At 45.0% G+C, this 18313-nt stretch overlaps 1 protein-coding gene across 1 annotated transcript; it reads left to right on the forward strand.

The window, feature by feature from the left end:
• Positions 1–14679: 14679 nt before the first annotated feature.
• On the forward strand, positions 14680–17194 carry OTUD1 (OTU deubiquitinase 1). The gene has a single exon (XM_065398219.1). The coding sequence runs from the start codon at positions 14680–14682 to the stop codon at positions 15922–15924; it is 1245 nt and encodes a 414-aa protein (XP_065254291.1). The 3' UTR covers positions 15925–17194.
• The last annotated feature ends 1119 nt before the right edge of the window (positions 17195–18313 follow it).

Genomic DNA, 18313 nt, shown 5'->3' on the forward strand with positions numbered 1-18313 from the left:
ACACAGTCTTTAAAATAGATAAAACCTAGAAGTATTTTAATGACAGTGACTCCCCCCCTTTTGTCTCCAATTTTCAATTATTTTCCAGTTTTCCTACTTGCCAAGTCACATGACCTATTGCTTTTCTTCTGTTCATGCATAAATAATCTCTTTAGGCAGAAACTTCTGTCAGAGTCACAGCAGAAGCTGTGTCCACATATTACTACTATCAATACTCTCTTTTTGCTCTCCCTATTCTTTTCTCTCTCTTTTTCTCCGACCTTTCCCTTTACATTGGTTTCTTCCCCAGCCCCACAGATTTATTGTTCCCCACAGTGGAATCACTATAGTGGTCCTAGTCAATTTAACTCTGTTCCTGCTATTGCCATTATGGGCAGGCAAAATTTTTCCACAGACATGGAAAAAATGGGATTACCAAGTTCTTATGTCCAATTTAAACCTCTGCTGGACCCTACAAGAAATTGCTATGTGATAAATGGAAATCTGCAGGAATCTATAATGTGCCACATCTCTTAGCTTCAAGCATATTTACCACTCTGAAGCAGTTAGCCCTTTCCCCAGTGACTGCTGCAGTTTTCCACAGTCCTACCTTATATTAACTAGCTGTTTTTTCCCCATCTGCCTTCTTCTACATATCCCGAACTACCCATAAAGAGTACCACTTATAAAAATGTACAAATGAAAAGACACCACTGTTATGACATGAATCTTTTTCCCCCACTCTGATATTGCTACTTCCCTCCTTTTTTTCCCTTGTTGCCACAAAAAAAGCAAGAGGCAAATACATTGTGTCCTCATCATTAAGAACCTTGACAACTTAGCTCCCACCACCAGTTTTCTACACTTGTATGTTAGCACACCCTTTCATACTCTGTTCCAGGTAATCCTTATGTGTGAAGTGACTATCCCAAGCTTTTTTGTGAAGCCACTATCCTCTCCTCCTACAAGTCCCGCCTTAAGACCCACTGTGATGCTGCCGCAAATGGCTCGTGACCGTGAGTGCCATCCTTAGGGCAGACAGCCAAAAACCTGGCCAGATTGGTTGTATGTTCTATAATTAGATTTCACCAACCCAGAAATAAGTGTGAACTCCTAAAACACTATAACAGTCTTACCATAGAGTCACAGACAGTCCTCTTCGGCATTCCAGTCTATCTTGCCACGCAGGCAAGCTGGACTCTGTGATGATGGTCACTTTACACCAAAAATCACAACAATATTCAGGTTACTCCCAGTCCCAAAGGACCAGTCACTTATCCCAGGTCAATTGTACTCAGATCTCAAACCAAAGATAATGCCTGTAGCCAATCCTGTAATCAACTAACTAAAAATTTATTAGCTAAGTAAAAAAATAAGAGTGATTTACAAGGTTAAAACAGGAAACATACACACACACGAGTTACAGTCTTAGATTTAAAAAGATAACATAAGCTTCTATAATAAGCAGCTCTATATATCGTTTAGGGCTGACTGATGTCAAGCAGCATGGGGATTTCTTGCTTATGTTTTAGGAATCTTTGCCCCGCAGAGTCCAGACAGCACAAAGATCCCAGTTTCTCCTTGTCAGGGATATTTATCCCTTTCACCCCAGAATCCAAGCTGATGGGATGAGTTCATGCACAGGCCTCTCCTTGCTGGCAGAAGAAAGGAATGCAATCAACAAGGTCTCTGTCCTTTGATGCTACACAATGCTCATTTGCTTTCAATGGCCATCTTGCGTGCAGAATAAGCACTTTACCTTAATTAATGCTTCTTTTCCTGTTTGGAGAATTACACAGTTACAGAAGTTTACAATGCAAACACTCAATCCTATAATTATACCATGGGATACAGCTGTTATAAGTAAGATTAATATATGCAGCATCCTATAGGCATTACATAAAGTCTAAACACATTCTGAGAACACTAATATCTATTTAAACTATACTAGCCCACAGGTAAGCCAGACTGGTTTCCAGCTATGCACTTGTCAGTGTTCAGTGAGGCCCTGGGCCTTTGGCATGAGTTGGCACCTAGCCTCCCAGCGTCACATGCACTTCTGCCATGATGCATGCCTACAATAAATTGCCAGCTGATAATGGCTAAACAGGTGGCCAGCTGAGATAACTGATATCATCTTGGGTAAGAACCTCACTTCTTCAGAAGCAAGTAATGGAAATCTCCAGAGGCAGGTATAAATCAGTATGGAGATAACGAGGTTAGTTCAATCAGGGAGGGTGAGGTGCTCTGCTAGCAGTTGAGGTGTGAACACCAAGGGAGGAGAAACTGCTTCTGTAGTTGGATAGCCATTCACAGTCTTTGTTTAATCCTGATCTGATGGTGTCAAATTTGTAAATGAACTGGAGCTCAGCAGTTTCTCTTTGGAGTCTGGTCCTGAAGTTTTTTTGCTGTAAGATGGCTACCTTTACATCTGCTATTGTGTGGCCAGGGAGGTTGAAGTGTTCTCCTACAGGTTTTTGTATATTGCCATTCCTGATATCTGACTTGTGTCCATTTATCCTCTTGCGTAGTGACTGTCCAGTTTGGCCAATGTACATAGCAGAGGGGCATTGCTGGCATATGATGGCATATATAACATTGGTGGACATGCAGGTGAATGAGCCGGTGATGTTGTAGCTGATCTGGTTAGGTCCTGTGATGGTGTTGCTGGTGTAGATATGTGGGCAGAGTTGGCATCGAGGTTTGTTGCATGGGTTGGTTCCTGAGTTAGAGTTGTTATGGTGCGGTGCGTGGTTGCTGGTGAGAATATGCTTAAGGTTGGCGGGTTGTCTGTGGGCGAGGACTGGCCTGCCTCCCAAGGTCTGTGAAAGTGAGGGATCATTGTCCAGGATGGGTTGTAGATCACTGATGATGCGTTGGAGAGGTTTAAGCTGAGGACTGTAGGTGATGGCCAGTGGAGTTCTGTTGGTTTCTTTTTGGGGCCTGTCTTGTAGCAGGAGGCTTCTGGGTACACGTCTGGCTCTGTTGATTTGTTTCTTTATTTCCTTGTGTGGGTATCGTAGTTTTGAGAATGCTTGGTGAAGATCTTGTAGGTGTTGGTCTCTGTCTGAGGGGTTGGAGCAGATGCGATTGTACCTCAGTGCTTGGCTGTAGACGATGGATCGTGTGGTGTGTCTGGGGTGGAAGCTGGAGGCATGAAGGTAGGCGTAGCGGTCGGTGGGTTTTCGGTATAGGGTGGTGTTAACGTGGCCATCGCTTATTTGTACGGTGGTGTCTAGGAAGTGGACCTCCCGTGTAGATTGGTCCAGGCTGAGGTTGATGGTGGGGTGGAAGCTGTTGAAATCATGGTGGAATTCTTCCAGGGTCTCCTTCCCATGGGTCCAGATGATGAAGATGTCATCAATGTAGCGTAGGTAGAGGAGGGGCGTGAGTGGACGAGAGCTGAGGAAGCGTTGTTCCAGGTCAGTCATAAAAATGTTGGCATATTGTGGGGCCATGCGGGTGCCCATAGCGGTGCCACTGGTCTGGAGGTATATATTGTCACCAAATTTGAAATAATTGTGCGTGAGGATAAAGTCACAGAGCTCAGCAATAAGTTGTGCTGTGTCATCATCAGAGATACTGTTCCTGACAGCTTGTATTCCATCTGTGTGTGGGATGTTTGTGTAGAGAGCCTCTACATCCATGGTGGCTAGGATGGTGTTTTCTGGGAGGTCACCAATGCATTGTAGTTTTCTCAGGAAATCTGTGGTGTCACGGAGATAGCTGGGAGTGCTGGTGGCGTAGGGTCTGAGTAGGGAGTCCACATATCCAGACAGTCCTTCAGTGAGAGTGCCAATGCCCGAGATGATGGGGCGTCCAGGATTTCCAGGTTTGTGGATCTTGGGTAGTAGATAGAATAACCCCGGTCCTGTTAACACAGGAACAAATCAACATACCCTTAGAGCCCCGACCGGGGTTATTCTATCTACTACCCAAGATCCACAAACCTGGAAATCCTGGACGCCCCATCATCTCGGGCATTGGCACTCTCACTGAAGGACTGTCTGGATATGTGGACTCCCTACTCAGACCCTACGCCACCAGCACTCCCAGCTATCTCCGTGACACCACAGATTTCCTGAGAAAACTACAATGCATTGGTGACCTCCCAGAAAACACCATCCTAGCCACCATGGATGTAGAGGCTCTCTACACAAACATCCCACACACAGATGGAATACAAGCTGTCAGGAACAGTATCTCTGATGATGACACAGCACAACTTATTGCTGAGCTCTGTGACTTTATCCTCACGCACAATTATTTCAAATTTGGTGACAATATATACCTCCAGACCAGTGGCACCGCTATGGGCACCCGCATGGCCCCACAATATGCCAACATTTTTATGACTGACCTGGAACAACGCTTCCTCAGCTCTCGTCCACTCATGCCCCTCCTCTACCTACGCTACATTGATGACATCTTCATCATCTGGACCCATGGGAAGGAGACCCTGGAAGAATTCCACCATGATTTCAACAGCTTCCACCCCACCATCAACCTCAGCCTGGACCAATCTACACGGGAGGTCCACTTCCTAGACACCACCGTACAAATAAGCGATGGCCACGTTAACACCACCCTATACCGAAAACCCACCGACCGCTACGCCTACCTTCATGCCTCCAGCTTCCACCCCAGACACACCACACGATCCATCGTCTACAGCCAAGCACTGAGGTACAATCGCATCTGCTCCAACCCCTCAGACAGAGACCAACACCTACAAGATCTTCACCAAGCATTCTCAAAACTACGATACCCACACAAGGAAATAAAGAAACAAATCAACAGAGCCAGACGTGTACCCAGAAGCCTCCTGCTACAAGACCGGCCCCAAAAAGAAACCAACAGAACTCCACTGGTCATCACCTACCGTCCTCAGCTTAAACCTCTCCAACGCATCATCAGTGATCTACAACCCATCCTGGACAATGATCCCTCACTTTCACAGACCTTGGGAGGCAGGCCAGTCCTCGCCCACAGACAACCCGCCAACCTTAAGCATATTCTCACCAGCAACCACGCACCGCACCATAACAACTCTAACTCAGGAACCAACCCATGCAACAAACCTCGATGCCAACTCTGCCCACATATCTACACCAGCAACACCATCACAGGACCTAACCAGATCAGCTACAACATCACCGGCTCATTCACCTGCATGTCCACCAATGTTATATATGCCATCATATGCCAGCAATGCCCCTCTGCTATGTACATTGGCCAAACTGGACAGTCACTACGCAAGAGGATAAATGGACACAAGTCAGATATCAGGAATGGCAATATACAAAAACCTGTAGGAGAACACTTCAACCTCCCTGGCCACACAATAGCAGATGTAAAGGTAGCCATCTTACAGCAAAAAAACTTCAGGACCAGACTCCAAAGAGAAACTGCTGAGCTCCAGTTCATTTACAAATTTGACACCATCAGATCAGGATTAAACACAGACTGTGAATGGCTATCCAACTACAGAAGCAGTTTCTCCTCTCTTGGTGTTCACACCTCAACTGCTAGCAGAGCACCTCACCCTCCCTGATTGAACTAACCTCGTTATCTCCATACTGATTTATACCTGCCTCTGGAGATTTCCATTACTTGCATCTGAAGAAGTGAGGTTCTTACCCACGAAAGCTTATGCTCCCAATACTTCTGTTAGTCTTAAAGGTGCCACAGGACCCTCTGTTCCTTTTTACAGATTCAGACTAACACGGCTACCCCTCTGATACTTGATATCATCTTATTTATTAATATCTTAAAAATACCCCACAAATTATGTCCATAGTTAACCTATGCAATCATGTGTTCCTAATGCTGTTACTTGTGTTCTCCATTCCCTCCATATGTTTCTTCTATCCTCTTGTTATGTTTTGTCTTAATCTAAACTGTAAACTCTTTGAGACAGGACCTGTTTCTTACCGTGTATCTGTACAATGCTCAGAACCACAGGGCCTTGATCTCATTTGGACCTTGGGATGCAGATATAATACAAATAATAAATGGGAAAAATTGATATCAAACCCATGGTTTTGGTTTTTTTAGACACCATACTTTCCTAAATGTTCTTAAACTTCACAAACAACTCAGCAAAATTTCTTAGCAGTGGTAAATATAGAGCATACAACTGTCAGAAAAACACTGGCAGATATAACCAGTAAGTTTGTTAAGAATTAAACTCTGTCAAGCAGCAGTGTGTATTTCTCCTCTATAGGAAGGTCTTGGATTTCTTTATATACTCTTCTATGGAATTTTAACTTGTGGTCCTAGGTATGCTGGTTTAACATATTAAGCAGTAATAAATTAAATACTGTGTTTCACAACTGTTGGTATTATCCAGCTAAATCTAAATAGCCCTTGGTCTGTCAAATATTTCAAGCATAAATAGCCTTTTATGAAGAATTTTAAGGTAAATAGAAGAACTACAAGTTGTGGCAATACTTGCTCAGATGATCATTTAACATATTATCTAAGCTCTTTCCCCTCCTTCCTTTCTTCACTTGTCAGTGTTCCAGTTGGCATATTTAATGTGTTGTTTATGTGTCAGTTATATATCCAGTACTTGTTAAAGTTAAAAGTGGCTCATACTCCAGCATCCAGTTTAGCATCAGTGAATGCCAGTGTTGTTCCACAATTGTTTGTATGACTCTGGTTAGCCTTCTATACTATCTGAAAACTTCCTGGAATGTGCAGGGTAATCACTGATAACAATTATGGCAGTGGAAACTTTATCCGTGGGAGATGTTTTCTTTTCATTACTACTAACATATCTTTAAGATATGTTCTACAATAACAAATGGCCATGTGCTACACTGTTGTGAATGGTGCAGAGGAGAGTGCGCTCACGTAAATCCATGGAAAATGGGTGAAGAGAGTTGCTAGGAAGGGGAAAATAGCTGGTTAAATAGCTCCTCATTCTGTACAACTCTCTAGCCCTTCTATGGCCACAACATGCAAGGTGAGCTCTGCATGAATGGGGGATGAGAGAGAGTGCATGGAAAGCCTGATATAGTCAGATTCAGGGAACACTCAATCCACATGTCTCTCCAGTGGCAATAAGTTACACTGAAAAATAAAACATAGCCTACTTTGTTCCAGAAATCAATAATTCCTCCCCCTACACCTTGTAAACACCATAGAGAATGCATGTGTGCTGCTAGCACAGGGCCCCAGTCAAAGGCATAATTATTTGGCCATTGCTTTGTGGGTGGTATGAATGGGGGGAACACACTCTTCCAAAGAATCTCTGTTTTTCACAAGAATTGGCAGTCACACCACCTGGCAATCCCACTCTACCGTTAGCTCTTCCTTTAGCAGGGGAGGATATAGTAAAACACAGACTTAGGCCAACATTTTCAAACATGGGTGCCTAAAGATAGGCATCTAAATAATTGGTCTGATTTTTCAAATGTGCTGAGGTCCCATAACTCCAATTGTGAGTGCTGAAAACCAAGGGTAGAAGCCAGGATTTCACCCCAGGTCACTTATTGTGGGTGACTAAATTTAGGCACCCATGTTTGGAAAATGTTGACGTTACTAAATTGTCAGCATTTAAATAATAATAACAAAGGTGACATATTTCAAGGTAAAACCCCTCGTTCCATTTATTTTATGTAGGAAGAAGAAAAATTTGGTACAATATACTAATGCAAAGAGATTGGTAAAAATTCTTTGGTCAGATCATAGTTGCATAGCAAATAGATCTACTGTATATTGTGTGTTTGTTTACTATGTATATTTTAAAAATAAAAACTACTGTACTGTAAATTTATAGCATGTTATAGAGCTATTAGATGAGGAAAGAGCAAGGGAACAGTAATTTTGCTAACATTACCAACAATTGTTTTAATATTTGTCAAGTATATTAAAATACTCCGTGGCATTTTTATGTTTTGATGATGAATGACATACCTTTTTTCCAGAATGTGTTGTAGTCTTATTTATTCAGATATATGCAAATTGCTGAGCTCTGGGCTTAATAATACTTATATTACATATATACATAGTACTAAAATTCACAACACTCTGTACATATATTACACAAATCTGCCCCTTCACTTCAAATGGCATACCCCAAAACTTACACCTCATATAGTAACAATCATAAATAAATAATAAGTCTACCATCTGTCAGCATATTACCTTTCCAAATGATTGGTTGGTTGGGGGACAGAATGGTCTGCTGGACCCTCTGCCAGCAGGCTGGAGGTTCTCTACAAACTCACACCATTATTCTTGACTGGTCATTACAATACAACAAATTGATTAACTGTGTCTTTGTTCTATCCTCAGGACTGAGCTGCCTTTCTCTGTCTAACTCAACCAAACAATTTTTCTCCAGCTGTTCATACTTCATTTTCTCCCATCTCTGACTTCATGATTCCTTTTCCCAAAAAGAGTATTGAGACTTTTTTTTCTGTCCTTTTCTTTCTACAGTACTTGCTTTTACTGCTGTTGGCACTTATGCAGTCCGTACTGTTACAGATCACATATATGCTACCACCCCATATGTCACAGTTCAGGGCAACTGCACCTGTGTAACTGCACCTGACCTCAGTGGTTCAACAAGGGCACCCATTGTCAGCTTCTAGCTCCCCAACTGTTGCCTTTCTGGGTAGTAACCCATGCCTCTCTCCCTTTTGACCAGGGTATTTCCGGACTGTCCAGTTCCCTGCCTTCACTGTGTCATTTCCTGCACAGATTGTTGCCCAAGGATGCCTGCTTGCTTTCTCTTCAGAGACGGCTAACAGGTGTAATTGCTATAGTTATAAGGTACCATATGGCACTTACTGTGCAAGTCTACTTTATTCTTAAGATAAAAAGAATGACAGAGAAATATATTAAAAACAATAAAAGAATCTACACACATGCTAATAAGCTTACAGGAGTTCACCCTAACATGGATTCTGGCAGGAGAAGTCCTTCAACCCTCCATCCAAGATGATTCCTTATGGTTACAAGTTCATCAGAGTTTGAGCTCAAAACAAGCACTCAGTCTTATGAGGCCTGAGGAGGCCCAGTCCTTCCAACCCTATCCTAAGGACTGGGGTCCTCTGTGGATCATGGGTCCTGTACATTTGCTGCATCAGGAAGAAGGCCATGAGCCAGTTTAAAATCAGGCTATTTATACAAAAACCCTTTGTCTGTTGGTCTGTGGATAATCCAGTTTGAGCTAGTATATGCACACTTTTCCAAAGAGGTGGCTTCTCTGGAGATGTTACAACCTGAGTGAAATTGCCTAATCATCCCCTGCTGTTCTCCCATTTTACCTTTCCCAGGGATCTACATACAATCAGAAGCGGATTAAGATTTTTTGAGGCCCTGGGCACAAAGAATATTTAGGCCCCCACACCTCCCTGCCACGGGGCCCCACCCCTGCTCCTCCCCTTCCACTCAAGGCCCCGCTTCCTGGCCTGGCTGGAAGCTGGTAAAAGCTACCCAGGGAGCCAGGGCCACCGTGGGGAGCCCTGGACCCTCTGTCTTCTTTGGGCAGTGCGCCCCGGGTGGGCAGGGACACAGGCCGGGGCCTGCTTTTGTGCACCCCAGTCCCCTGCCCAGAGCAGGAGGAGGATCTGGGGTTCCACACAGCTGCCCGGGCTCCCTGGGCAGCTCTTACTACAGCCTAGGGTGACCATACGTCCCATTTTAGCCAGGACAGTCCCTTTTTTAAGCCCTGACCCAGACATCCTGACTATTTTGGCAAAACTGGCCATTTGTCCTATTTGCTATCGCCGTTTTGCCGGGGAGGGGGGAGGGATGAGCGGCAGGGCAAGCAGGGGGGGCAGAGGGGCTCTGACCAGCTCTGTGCAGGAGGAGGGGGAGAGGCTCGGGCAAGCTCTGTGCAGGGGGAGGGAGGCAGAGGGGCTCAGGCCAGCTCTGTGGGGGGGGGGGAGAGGGAGGCCAGAGGGGTTCAGACCAGATCTGCGAGGAAAGATGGGGGTGTGTGCAGAGGGGATCGGGACAGTTCTGTTCAGGTGGAGTGAGGAAACGGGTAAGAAGTGATGAAGAAACTCTGAGATGCTTCATACTAACTGAAGAGTAGCTATTTATTGCCCTCTGACTGGGAAAATTCTTAATGTGTAATCATTTATTTGTCCAGGTCTGAAGGGTCTTAGCCACTGGTCTCACTAACTATATTTGAAGGGAAGTTCAGAACATTCCGAAATACAAAAGTCATTCTCTAACTTTCAGAGAAGCTGTAATACTCTATGTCCTTGAAGTACGTTCCCAGCAATGCCCCTGGTTTACTGTGACATCACTATTCATTCTAAAAGTATCAACTTTCCAGGCATGCCAGGTCAATCAAATAATTTGGACATGAACTAGTGCCTAATATTCCTTTTATATTTCAACTTCTGAAGTGGTAACTGTGGGAACATATTGGCCTTGTAACTCTTCACTGTAAACAGGGCTGCCCAGAGGATTCAGGGAGCCCTGGGCAAAGCAATTTTGGGGGCCCCTTCCATAAAAAAAAGTTGCAATACTATAGAATACTATATTCTCGTGTGGGGCCCGGGGCAAATTGCCCCACTTCCCTCACTCCCCCCCCCCCCAGCGGCCCTGACTGTAAAAGGTCCCCAGTACTACAGTGAACTTCCCAAATGTGTAGACACGTTAATGTTCTCCAAAATTAAAGATTCTATGAGAGATGGGACAACTGTCTCTCTTAAATACCTAATATTTTTAAAGTATCACAACTTTTAACAATTTTCTTCAGCCTCTTTTATCTTTGTATAAAGTCAACTAGGAAATGCTGAGTCTAGTGTCAAAGTTTATCCTTTATAGAAATACCTAATGAAATGCTATGTTGTACTATTCCAGTAGCTATGCCCTCAGCTGCAGAGTATGGGAATAAAGGAAATGGTTCCCTGAAACTAAGCCAACTGATAACTAAGGAAAAAGTTGCTATTTTTGATAAAGTAGTGATAAATTAACTCCCCTAGCTGAATCTTCTTTAATTTTTAAATAGAGTATAAGAAAGCTAAAAGAGGAAAGAGGAAAAAGAGGTCACTAGTACTATTTAAATCTTACTGTATTAAAGTTTTTAGGGGTCTGCCCCAATCAGATTATTGAAACTCTTTAGGAGGCATTTGATTTGTGGGATGAATTCTGGAGAAAATTTTAGAATGTAAAAAGCAAGGTTATGAAGTATCTGTCCAAGGTAACTGGTGTATACCAGTTCCCAAATTTTATTCAGCAACTGATAAGACTAAATGTTGTTGTAAAAATTTGATCTTACAGTAAGCGGATGATACTTGGTCAATGTGTCTGTCAGAACATAATCAGTGGAGTGTACATACACTGTGACACTTTCTGTGGATGGAGAGGTAGATATGCGTCTGATAATACCTAGGGTGAGGTAAATTGGGGCAACTTGATTCCAAGACATTACGGACATAGATAAACCAACCACGAATCATTCTGGGAACCTAAGTTTTCAAATTACATTGTTTCCACACTTCTATTAGTCGATGACTTCTAGTTTCTTCTTGTAGGGGTCCTCATTGGAGACAAAGCAGTATGTGTATAGGGATACGTATAGAACTAATCATTGGATTTATAACAGCATATACAATTTCGTGTGTGTATTTTCTACTTAGATTTACAAGAGGGAACTAAAAATGGGTTATACACAGAAGTCTTTGGAAGTTGATGTTTTTGAACTACAGGATTGGGCCTATAGAGGGGTAAAGAGGGGGGGGAAAGGGCGGTCAGAAAAAGAGAAAACAGAAAATTGTATTTAAAATAAGGGAATAATTAAAACCGTTTTTAAACTGGTAATAACATGTTGATCAAAGATGGAGTTTGGAATCTGAGAAACAGAACAGTACAGAGTGAAGATGTTTTTTACATACAGAAGTTATGCAAGTATCAGAGGGGTAGCTGTGTTAGTCTGGATCTGTAAAAAGCAACAGAGAGTCCTGTGGCACCTTTAAGACTAACAGATGTATTGGAGCATAAGCTTTCGTGGGTGAATGCCCACTTCGTCGGATGCAAGTAATGGAAATTTCCAGGGGCAGGTATAAATATGCTGGCAAGAATCAGTCTGGAGATAATGAGGTTAGTTCAATCAGGAATGGCAATATACAAAAACCTGTAGGAGAACACTTCAACCTCCCAGGCCACACAACAGCAGATGTAAAGGTAGCCATCTTACAGCAAAAAAACTTCAGGACCAGACTCCAAAGAGAAACTGCTGAGCTTTAGTTCATTTGCAAATTTGACACCATCAGATCAGGATTAAACAAAGACTGTGAATGGCTAGCCAACTACAGAAGCAGTTTCTCCTCCCTTGGTGTTCACACTTCAACTGCTAGCAGAGGACCTCACCCTCCCTGATTGAACTAACCTTGTTATCTCCAGACTGATTCTTGCCAGCATATTTATACCTGCCCCTGGATATTTCCATTACTTGCATCCGACGAAGTGGGCATTCACCCACGAAAGCTTATGCTCCAATACATCTGTTAGTCTTAAAGGTGCCACAGGACTCTCTGTTGCTTTTTACAGAAGTTATGCAAGTTCAGGAAAATCAATACAATTATTGTGTATGTTCACGCTGTTGTGCTTGCACTCCTGCAACCTTGGGCAGTGAAGTGCAGAAAGGTTACTAGACAGGTCAATTCATGGTGCAATGTGGGATACCCGCAGAAAACTACTTACACTGTCACAGAGCTGCCCTATTTATTTATTTTATTTTATTTTTAAGCATAACAAATATATTGATTTAACTATGGAAATCTATTGATGGGAGACAGATATGTATGTGGATGCATGCCTGCTCCCACTGAAATAAGCACCTATATCACAGTATAATTTTTGGGTGTAGATCAGGTCTAGGTAAAGACACTGACTAAGGCAATGAATGGAGGAATTGAGCTAGAGCTGGAGGTAACTAGGAAGTTATAGAAAGGAAACAAAAGTCAGAGGAATCATGGAACTTGAAATCACCCATGGCAACATTAATGGAATAGAATAAATGGAAGAGTGAGAGCCAGGCAACTTCCAGGAGGAGCCAAAAGGACAACAGATGACAGCCACACACTGGGAACCTGGAGAGAAGAGAGAGATTAAGGCCTTATCTAAACACATTTGTTAAACCAGGACCAACACCTGTGTGGGCTAAGGTTACCACCTGTCTGGGTTTTACTTGGACAGTCCTTTTTTTGGCTTCTGTGTCTGGGTGCCATTTAGGGATGCCAGGTGCCCGGTTTTTGACCGAAAAGTCCAGTTGAAAAGGGGACCTGGCAACCCTAAACAATGGCATCCAAATCAAAAGTCTAGTTACTGCATCAGCCCCTGCTCAGCTGGGGCTAACTCCTACCTCCAGGCAGGCTCCTTGAGAGGATCCAGCAAGCAACAGGAGTAGGGAGGGAAAGGAGTGAGCGACAGGGATGGGGCCTTGGGGGGGAGGGGGCCTTAGGGGCCTAAAAAGGTAGCAACCTTAGTGTGGGCACTCTTATTTCAGGTGAAGAGTGTGGCTTATTTTGGTTTAGCTTAAATAAATCCTTAACATATTTAAAATAAATTGAAATATGCCTGGTTTAAACTGAAATTGTCCACAGTCTCTTGCACCAGTTTAACTGTATGAGTTTAAAATAACAGTACGGAGGAGCTAGAAATAGGAGACAGGTGCACAAAAAAGAAGGCAGAAACAGAAAGTCTAAGGGGTAGAGACAGGTTTTTCTGAGAACAGGGAGGTAAAGGGACATGATAGAGGTTTTGGATCAAGGTAAGCTTCTAAGATCTGAAACAGGAGCTGCAGAGCAGCAGAGGAGATGGGAAAACAGGAAATGGGAAAAGAGGTGCCTATTTTGGCCACACCTAATTTCCACCTCCCTCTTCCCTTTTTCAAATGTCACTTTGCTTAGCTTTCTCGCCAGATAGTTTAACAAACCTGAACTTCATTGATATTTGTGTAGGGTCTTAACCACCCCAACAAAGACCAAATTATATGCTAGGATTTGAAGAGCCCAGCAGCACATGCACTCAACCCAAGGCATAGGTGAAAACTTAGGAAAAAATATTCCTTGTCTTTGCCTTTTCTCCTCGTTCTGTGTGTTTCAATGGAGCTAGAGAGACTCTGTCACGTCCAAACAATGTCATTTTGCCGGAATCCGGGGCCTGTTTTACCACTAACGGGGGAGGAGGGTGACACAGGACATGTGGTTGTAGCAGTAACTGCTGGCGAGGCCGGTGGGCAGGGGCCGAGCCTGGGACTCCTGTGGTGACACTGACACACACATCCCTGCCCCAGAGACCTGCACGGCCTCACTTACGGCCAACGCACTACACAGCCCGGGACAGCGGCCGGGCGCGCTCACGGATCTGGTGGGAGGGGGCAGGCCTGCCTTTCCGCGGTGGCGCGGCTGCACGTGGTGACGTCACAGTGGGACGCCACCAGGCCCCGCCCTCCGCATTCCAACGTGCCGAGGGAGTGAGGTAAACAAGGCCCAGCAGCCCCGCCCGCCGCGGCCCAGCAACTTCCAGAAGGGCCGCGCGCGGGCTAGCGAGCGGGGGCCGCCCACAGCTGTGGCGCAGCAGGAATTGCCGCCCTCCCGCCGCACCGCGGGCGGGGTGATGCCCCTGTTTATTTTTAGCTGGGCGGCTCATCCTCTCCGGCTGCCCGAGCGCGGCGGCTCCCCACCCTGGCCCCGCCTATAAAAGGCCGCCCGCGGGGGGCTGAGGATGCAGCTTTATAGCTCCGTGATCACCCACTACCCGGCAGCGGGGGCGGCGGCAGGCGGGGCGGGCGTTTTCAAAGTCTCCCTGTCGGCGGTGCCCCCCTCTCCGGACGCAGCGAGCGCCGCGGGCCAGAGCCCGGCCGCCGAGAGCCCCGCTAAGGAGAGTCTGGTGCCCGGAGGCAGCGGTGCCGCCATGACTGCCTTCTCCTCCTGCCTGGAGCTGATGCCCGGCGGGCCCGCGGCGGGCCCGGGCGGCAGGCCGGCGGCGGCCCCGCAGTACAGCTCCAGCGCGCAGATCACCGTGAGCCGCAGGAGGCCGTTGGAGAGGATCGTGCCCATCCGCATCGTGCAGCGCCCCGAGCCCCCCGTTGAGCTGGCCCCGGCCTCTCCGCAGAGCCGAGCCTGGCTCGAGGGCATCCTGGAGAGCATGAGACAAGCCGGCGGGGACGCGGAGGCCGCCGCAGCCCCGCACCGCCCGGAGGAGCCCAGCAACCACAGCCTCCGCCTAAGCGAGCACTGCCAGGCTCTGCAGGCGGCGGCCAGCGCCCAGCCCGACCCGGCCGCCACCTGCGGCGAGGAGAGCGGCGGCCAGGCCCTGCCCCTGCCCTGCTCCCCGCTAGCGGAGGAGGAGGGCCCCAGCCCGAGGAGGGGGCCGGAGCGGAGTGAGAAGCTGGCTCTCTACCTGGCCGAGGTGGAGAAGCAGGACAAATATCTGCGGCACAAGGGCCGGTTCCGCTTCCACATCATCCCCGATGGAAACTGCTTGTACCGCGCCATCTGCAAGGCCGTGTACGGGGACCAGCGGCTGCACAGCGAGCTCCGCGAGCAGACTGTGCACTACATCGCCGACCACCTGCACCATTTCAGCCCCATCATCGAGGGCGATGTGGGCGAGTTTCTCATCGGCGCCGCCCAGGACGGCGCTTGGGCTGGCTACCCTGAGCTCCTGGCCATGGGGCAGATGCTGAATGTAAACATTCATCTCACCACGGGCGGCAGGCCAGAGAGCCCCACCGTCTCCACTATGGCCCACTACCTGGGCCCTGAGGACCCGGCCCGGCCTAGCATCTGGCTGAGCTGGCTCAGCAATGGGCACTACGACGCTGTGCTGGACTGTGTGTGTCCTAACCCGGAGTACGAGGCCTGGTGCAGGCAGACTCAGGTGCAGCGGAGGCGGGACGAGGAGCTTGCCAAATCCATGGCCATGTCACTGTCTAAGATGTACATCGAGCAGAACACCTGCTCCTGAGACTTCCTAGTCTAGAAGCTCAAAGCCCTACTCCAGGTCAAGAGAGACAGTTTGCACCGGCCATGGTGGTGATGCCTTAATCCTTCATAAAGCAGCGGTGCCCTAGACTGAGGAGCCTCCATATAATATTAAACTGGGGGGGATGACAAATCCAAAATTGTATTTGTAATATTCTCTTGTATAAAGCTAGCCCTGGATTATTTGGAAGCGGATTCTCCATGTATATGTGGTTTTGTTTGTTTGTCCCCCCCCCCCCCCCCCCAGTTCTCTATTTTCTAGAAGAATGTATTTTTTGCACATTATTTTTTTTAAACTGTTACCTCCATCTCCTACATCTCCTGTTGGCCTCTGGCTTTCAGCTGTGCAGCCAAAAAAGTTTGTAAGAGGTTTATTTTGTAAATAAGGTTTATGATATAGCAGGTTAGGTGTTGGGGTTTTTGTTTGTTTGTTTTTTTTTCCTGTGATTTGACCTATACAACTTAAACTACCAAATGAAATTGGTGTCAGCCAGTTTGAACGTTAGCTGGACCGACTTTCCCTGATTGATGGAAAGTAAATAAACTTTAGCTAAACAATGGTTTGCATAAAAGTGCAGAAAACTTTTAAATAGCTACTTCAAAAAGTTTTTGATTGCCTCAAGCACAGAACAAGTCTTATAAGCCTGTTGGAATGTAGCTATTCATGAATGGTACAGGGAGCAATTGTGACTCTTCTGTATTTAATTACTGTTTAGAGTAAATTGGCCTCTGGTTGCTTGGGTGACTCACCCATTGTTCCATTTATATTTTATTCAATTGTAGTAATATACATTTAATGTAGAATGTTGTGATAAAATAATAGTTTGTAGTTTTGGCAAGAATTGGCTGTACCTCAGTATTTGGGTTTCTGAGGTGGTTTGTGTGGGGTGTGTTTTTTTTTTGTTGTTGTTTTTTTCCTTTTCTTTGCCCCATGTAACTTGCATTGCATCAGCAGGCTGTTATCACAACATTTTGATCTTGTTTTCTAATCAAGAATATAATGCACTGTCCTGTATTATGTAAAAAGTATTTAAACTGAGACTTGTATGGTTTGCTGGGTCAAACATTAAATGTTTTCAACCTGAGAGCTATCTTCTTTAATCTCCTGTTAACTTTAATTTGTTGGACATATTTATTAAGTAATGCAGTTTGTACTTTTTTATTTTGTAATTTGTGATTTTTTTGAATTACTACTGTACTTGTATAATAGGAATATTCTTAGCTAAATGGAATGAATAAAGTGTATAATTTTATTTGTTTTTCTTTAAATTCTTACTCTTAAGAGTTGCACAGTGCTGTTTGTTTGTTTATGTCTGTAGAGGATTGTTTTGTCTCCTGCAGTCACACATGGGGGGGAGGGGGGAACAAAAAATGACTACAAAGATTCTGGTTTTTGGAGGGGTATGCAAAAATACTGGATCTGCAGGTTTAATAAAACTTTTTGTATAAATAGCTTAAGCTTTTCAAACTCAAGTAATTATGAGGTATTCTACAGTATCTTATTAGCCAAATTTTTTGTATTCTGTCTTGTTGATAGTTTAGTATATAGCCAATAATACAGAAGTCCATTCTTAGTAACTGTGTTGCACATCAACTAAGTGTCTGAATAAGACTAGAATTGAGATATGAAATGGTTCAAGTCAGAACAGCTGTAGGATCAGTAGCAAGTAGCATTGGGTATGTCTACACTGCAATAAAATACCTCCTGCAGTTGGTCTGGGTCAGCTGACTTGGGGCTCATGGGGCTATAAAATTGCAGTGTAGATCTTTGGGCTCTAGGACTCTCCTCTTAACAGCAACTCAGAAGCTGGGCTCTGGCCCAAGCCTGAACGGCTACACTACAATTTTATAGCCTGAGACCTGTGGAGCCCTAGTCAGCTGAGCCAGGCTAGCCACAGGTATCTTATTGTAGTGTAGACATACCCACTAGGTACTATTCTCTACTCTGCAATTCTATGGTGTTTGTGTCTGTGACACTATAATGTATTGTAGACTAACTTCCTTCTGGCTTTGGTCAGCTGATGAACAAGATTAGAATTCTACCAGTAGAAGCCAGTCCACTTGTGTTAGATTGTAGACTTTATTGAATCTCCTGTAAGGAGAGAGAATTCTGAGATAAGTAAGCTCAAGGCAAAAATGTATGCACATATTATATTTAAAAGAAACAATAAAACATTAAGCTGTAAGAATGATTACTAGGGCAAACTAGATAAGATGGCAAACTTTAAGGACCCAAATTTTGAGTAGTTCATTACCAGGTATCTAAATGATTTTCTAAACTATAGTAAACAGCTGCTAATGATCACACACAGAATGATCAGCTATTGATGTATCATGAGTTCGAGTGCAATATACTGAATAACCTCTCTAAC

Source organism: Emys orbicularis, chromosome 2 (assembly GCF_028017835.1).
Source record: "Emys orbicularis isolate rEmyOrb1 chromosome 2, rEmyOrb1.hap1, whole genome shotgun sequence".
Lineage (NCBI taxonomy): Eukaryota > Metazoa > Chordata > Testudines > Emydidae > Emys > Emys orbicularis.

What these genes read in the sequence shown, in the direction of transcription:
- OTUD1 (XM_065398219.1), top strand. Translation starts at nt 14,680, where the DNA reads ATGCAGCTTTATAGCTCCGTGATCACCCACTACCCGGCAGCGGGGGCG.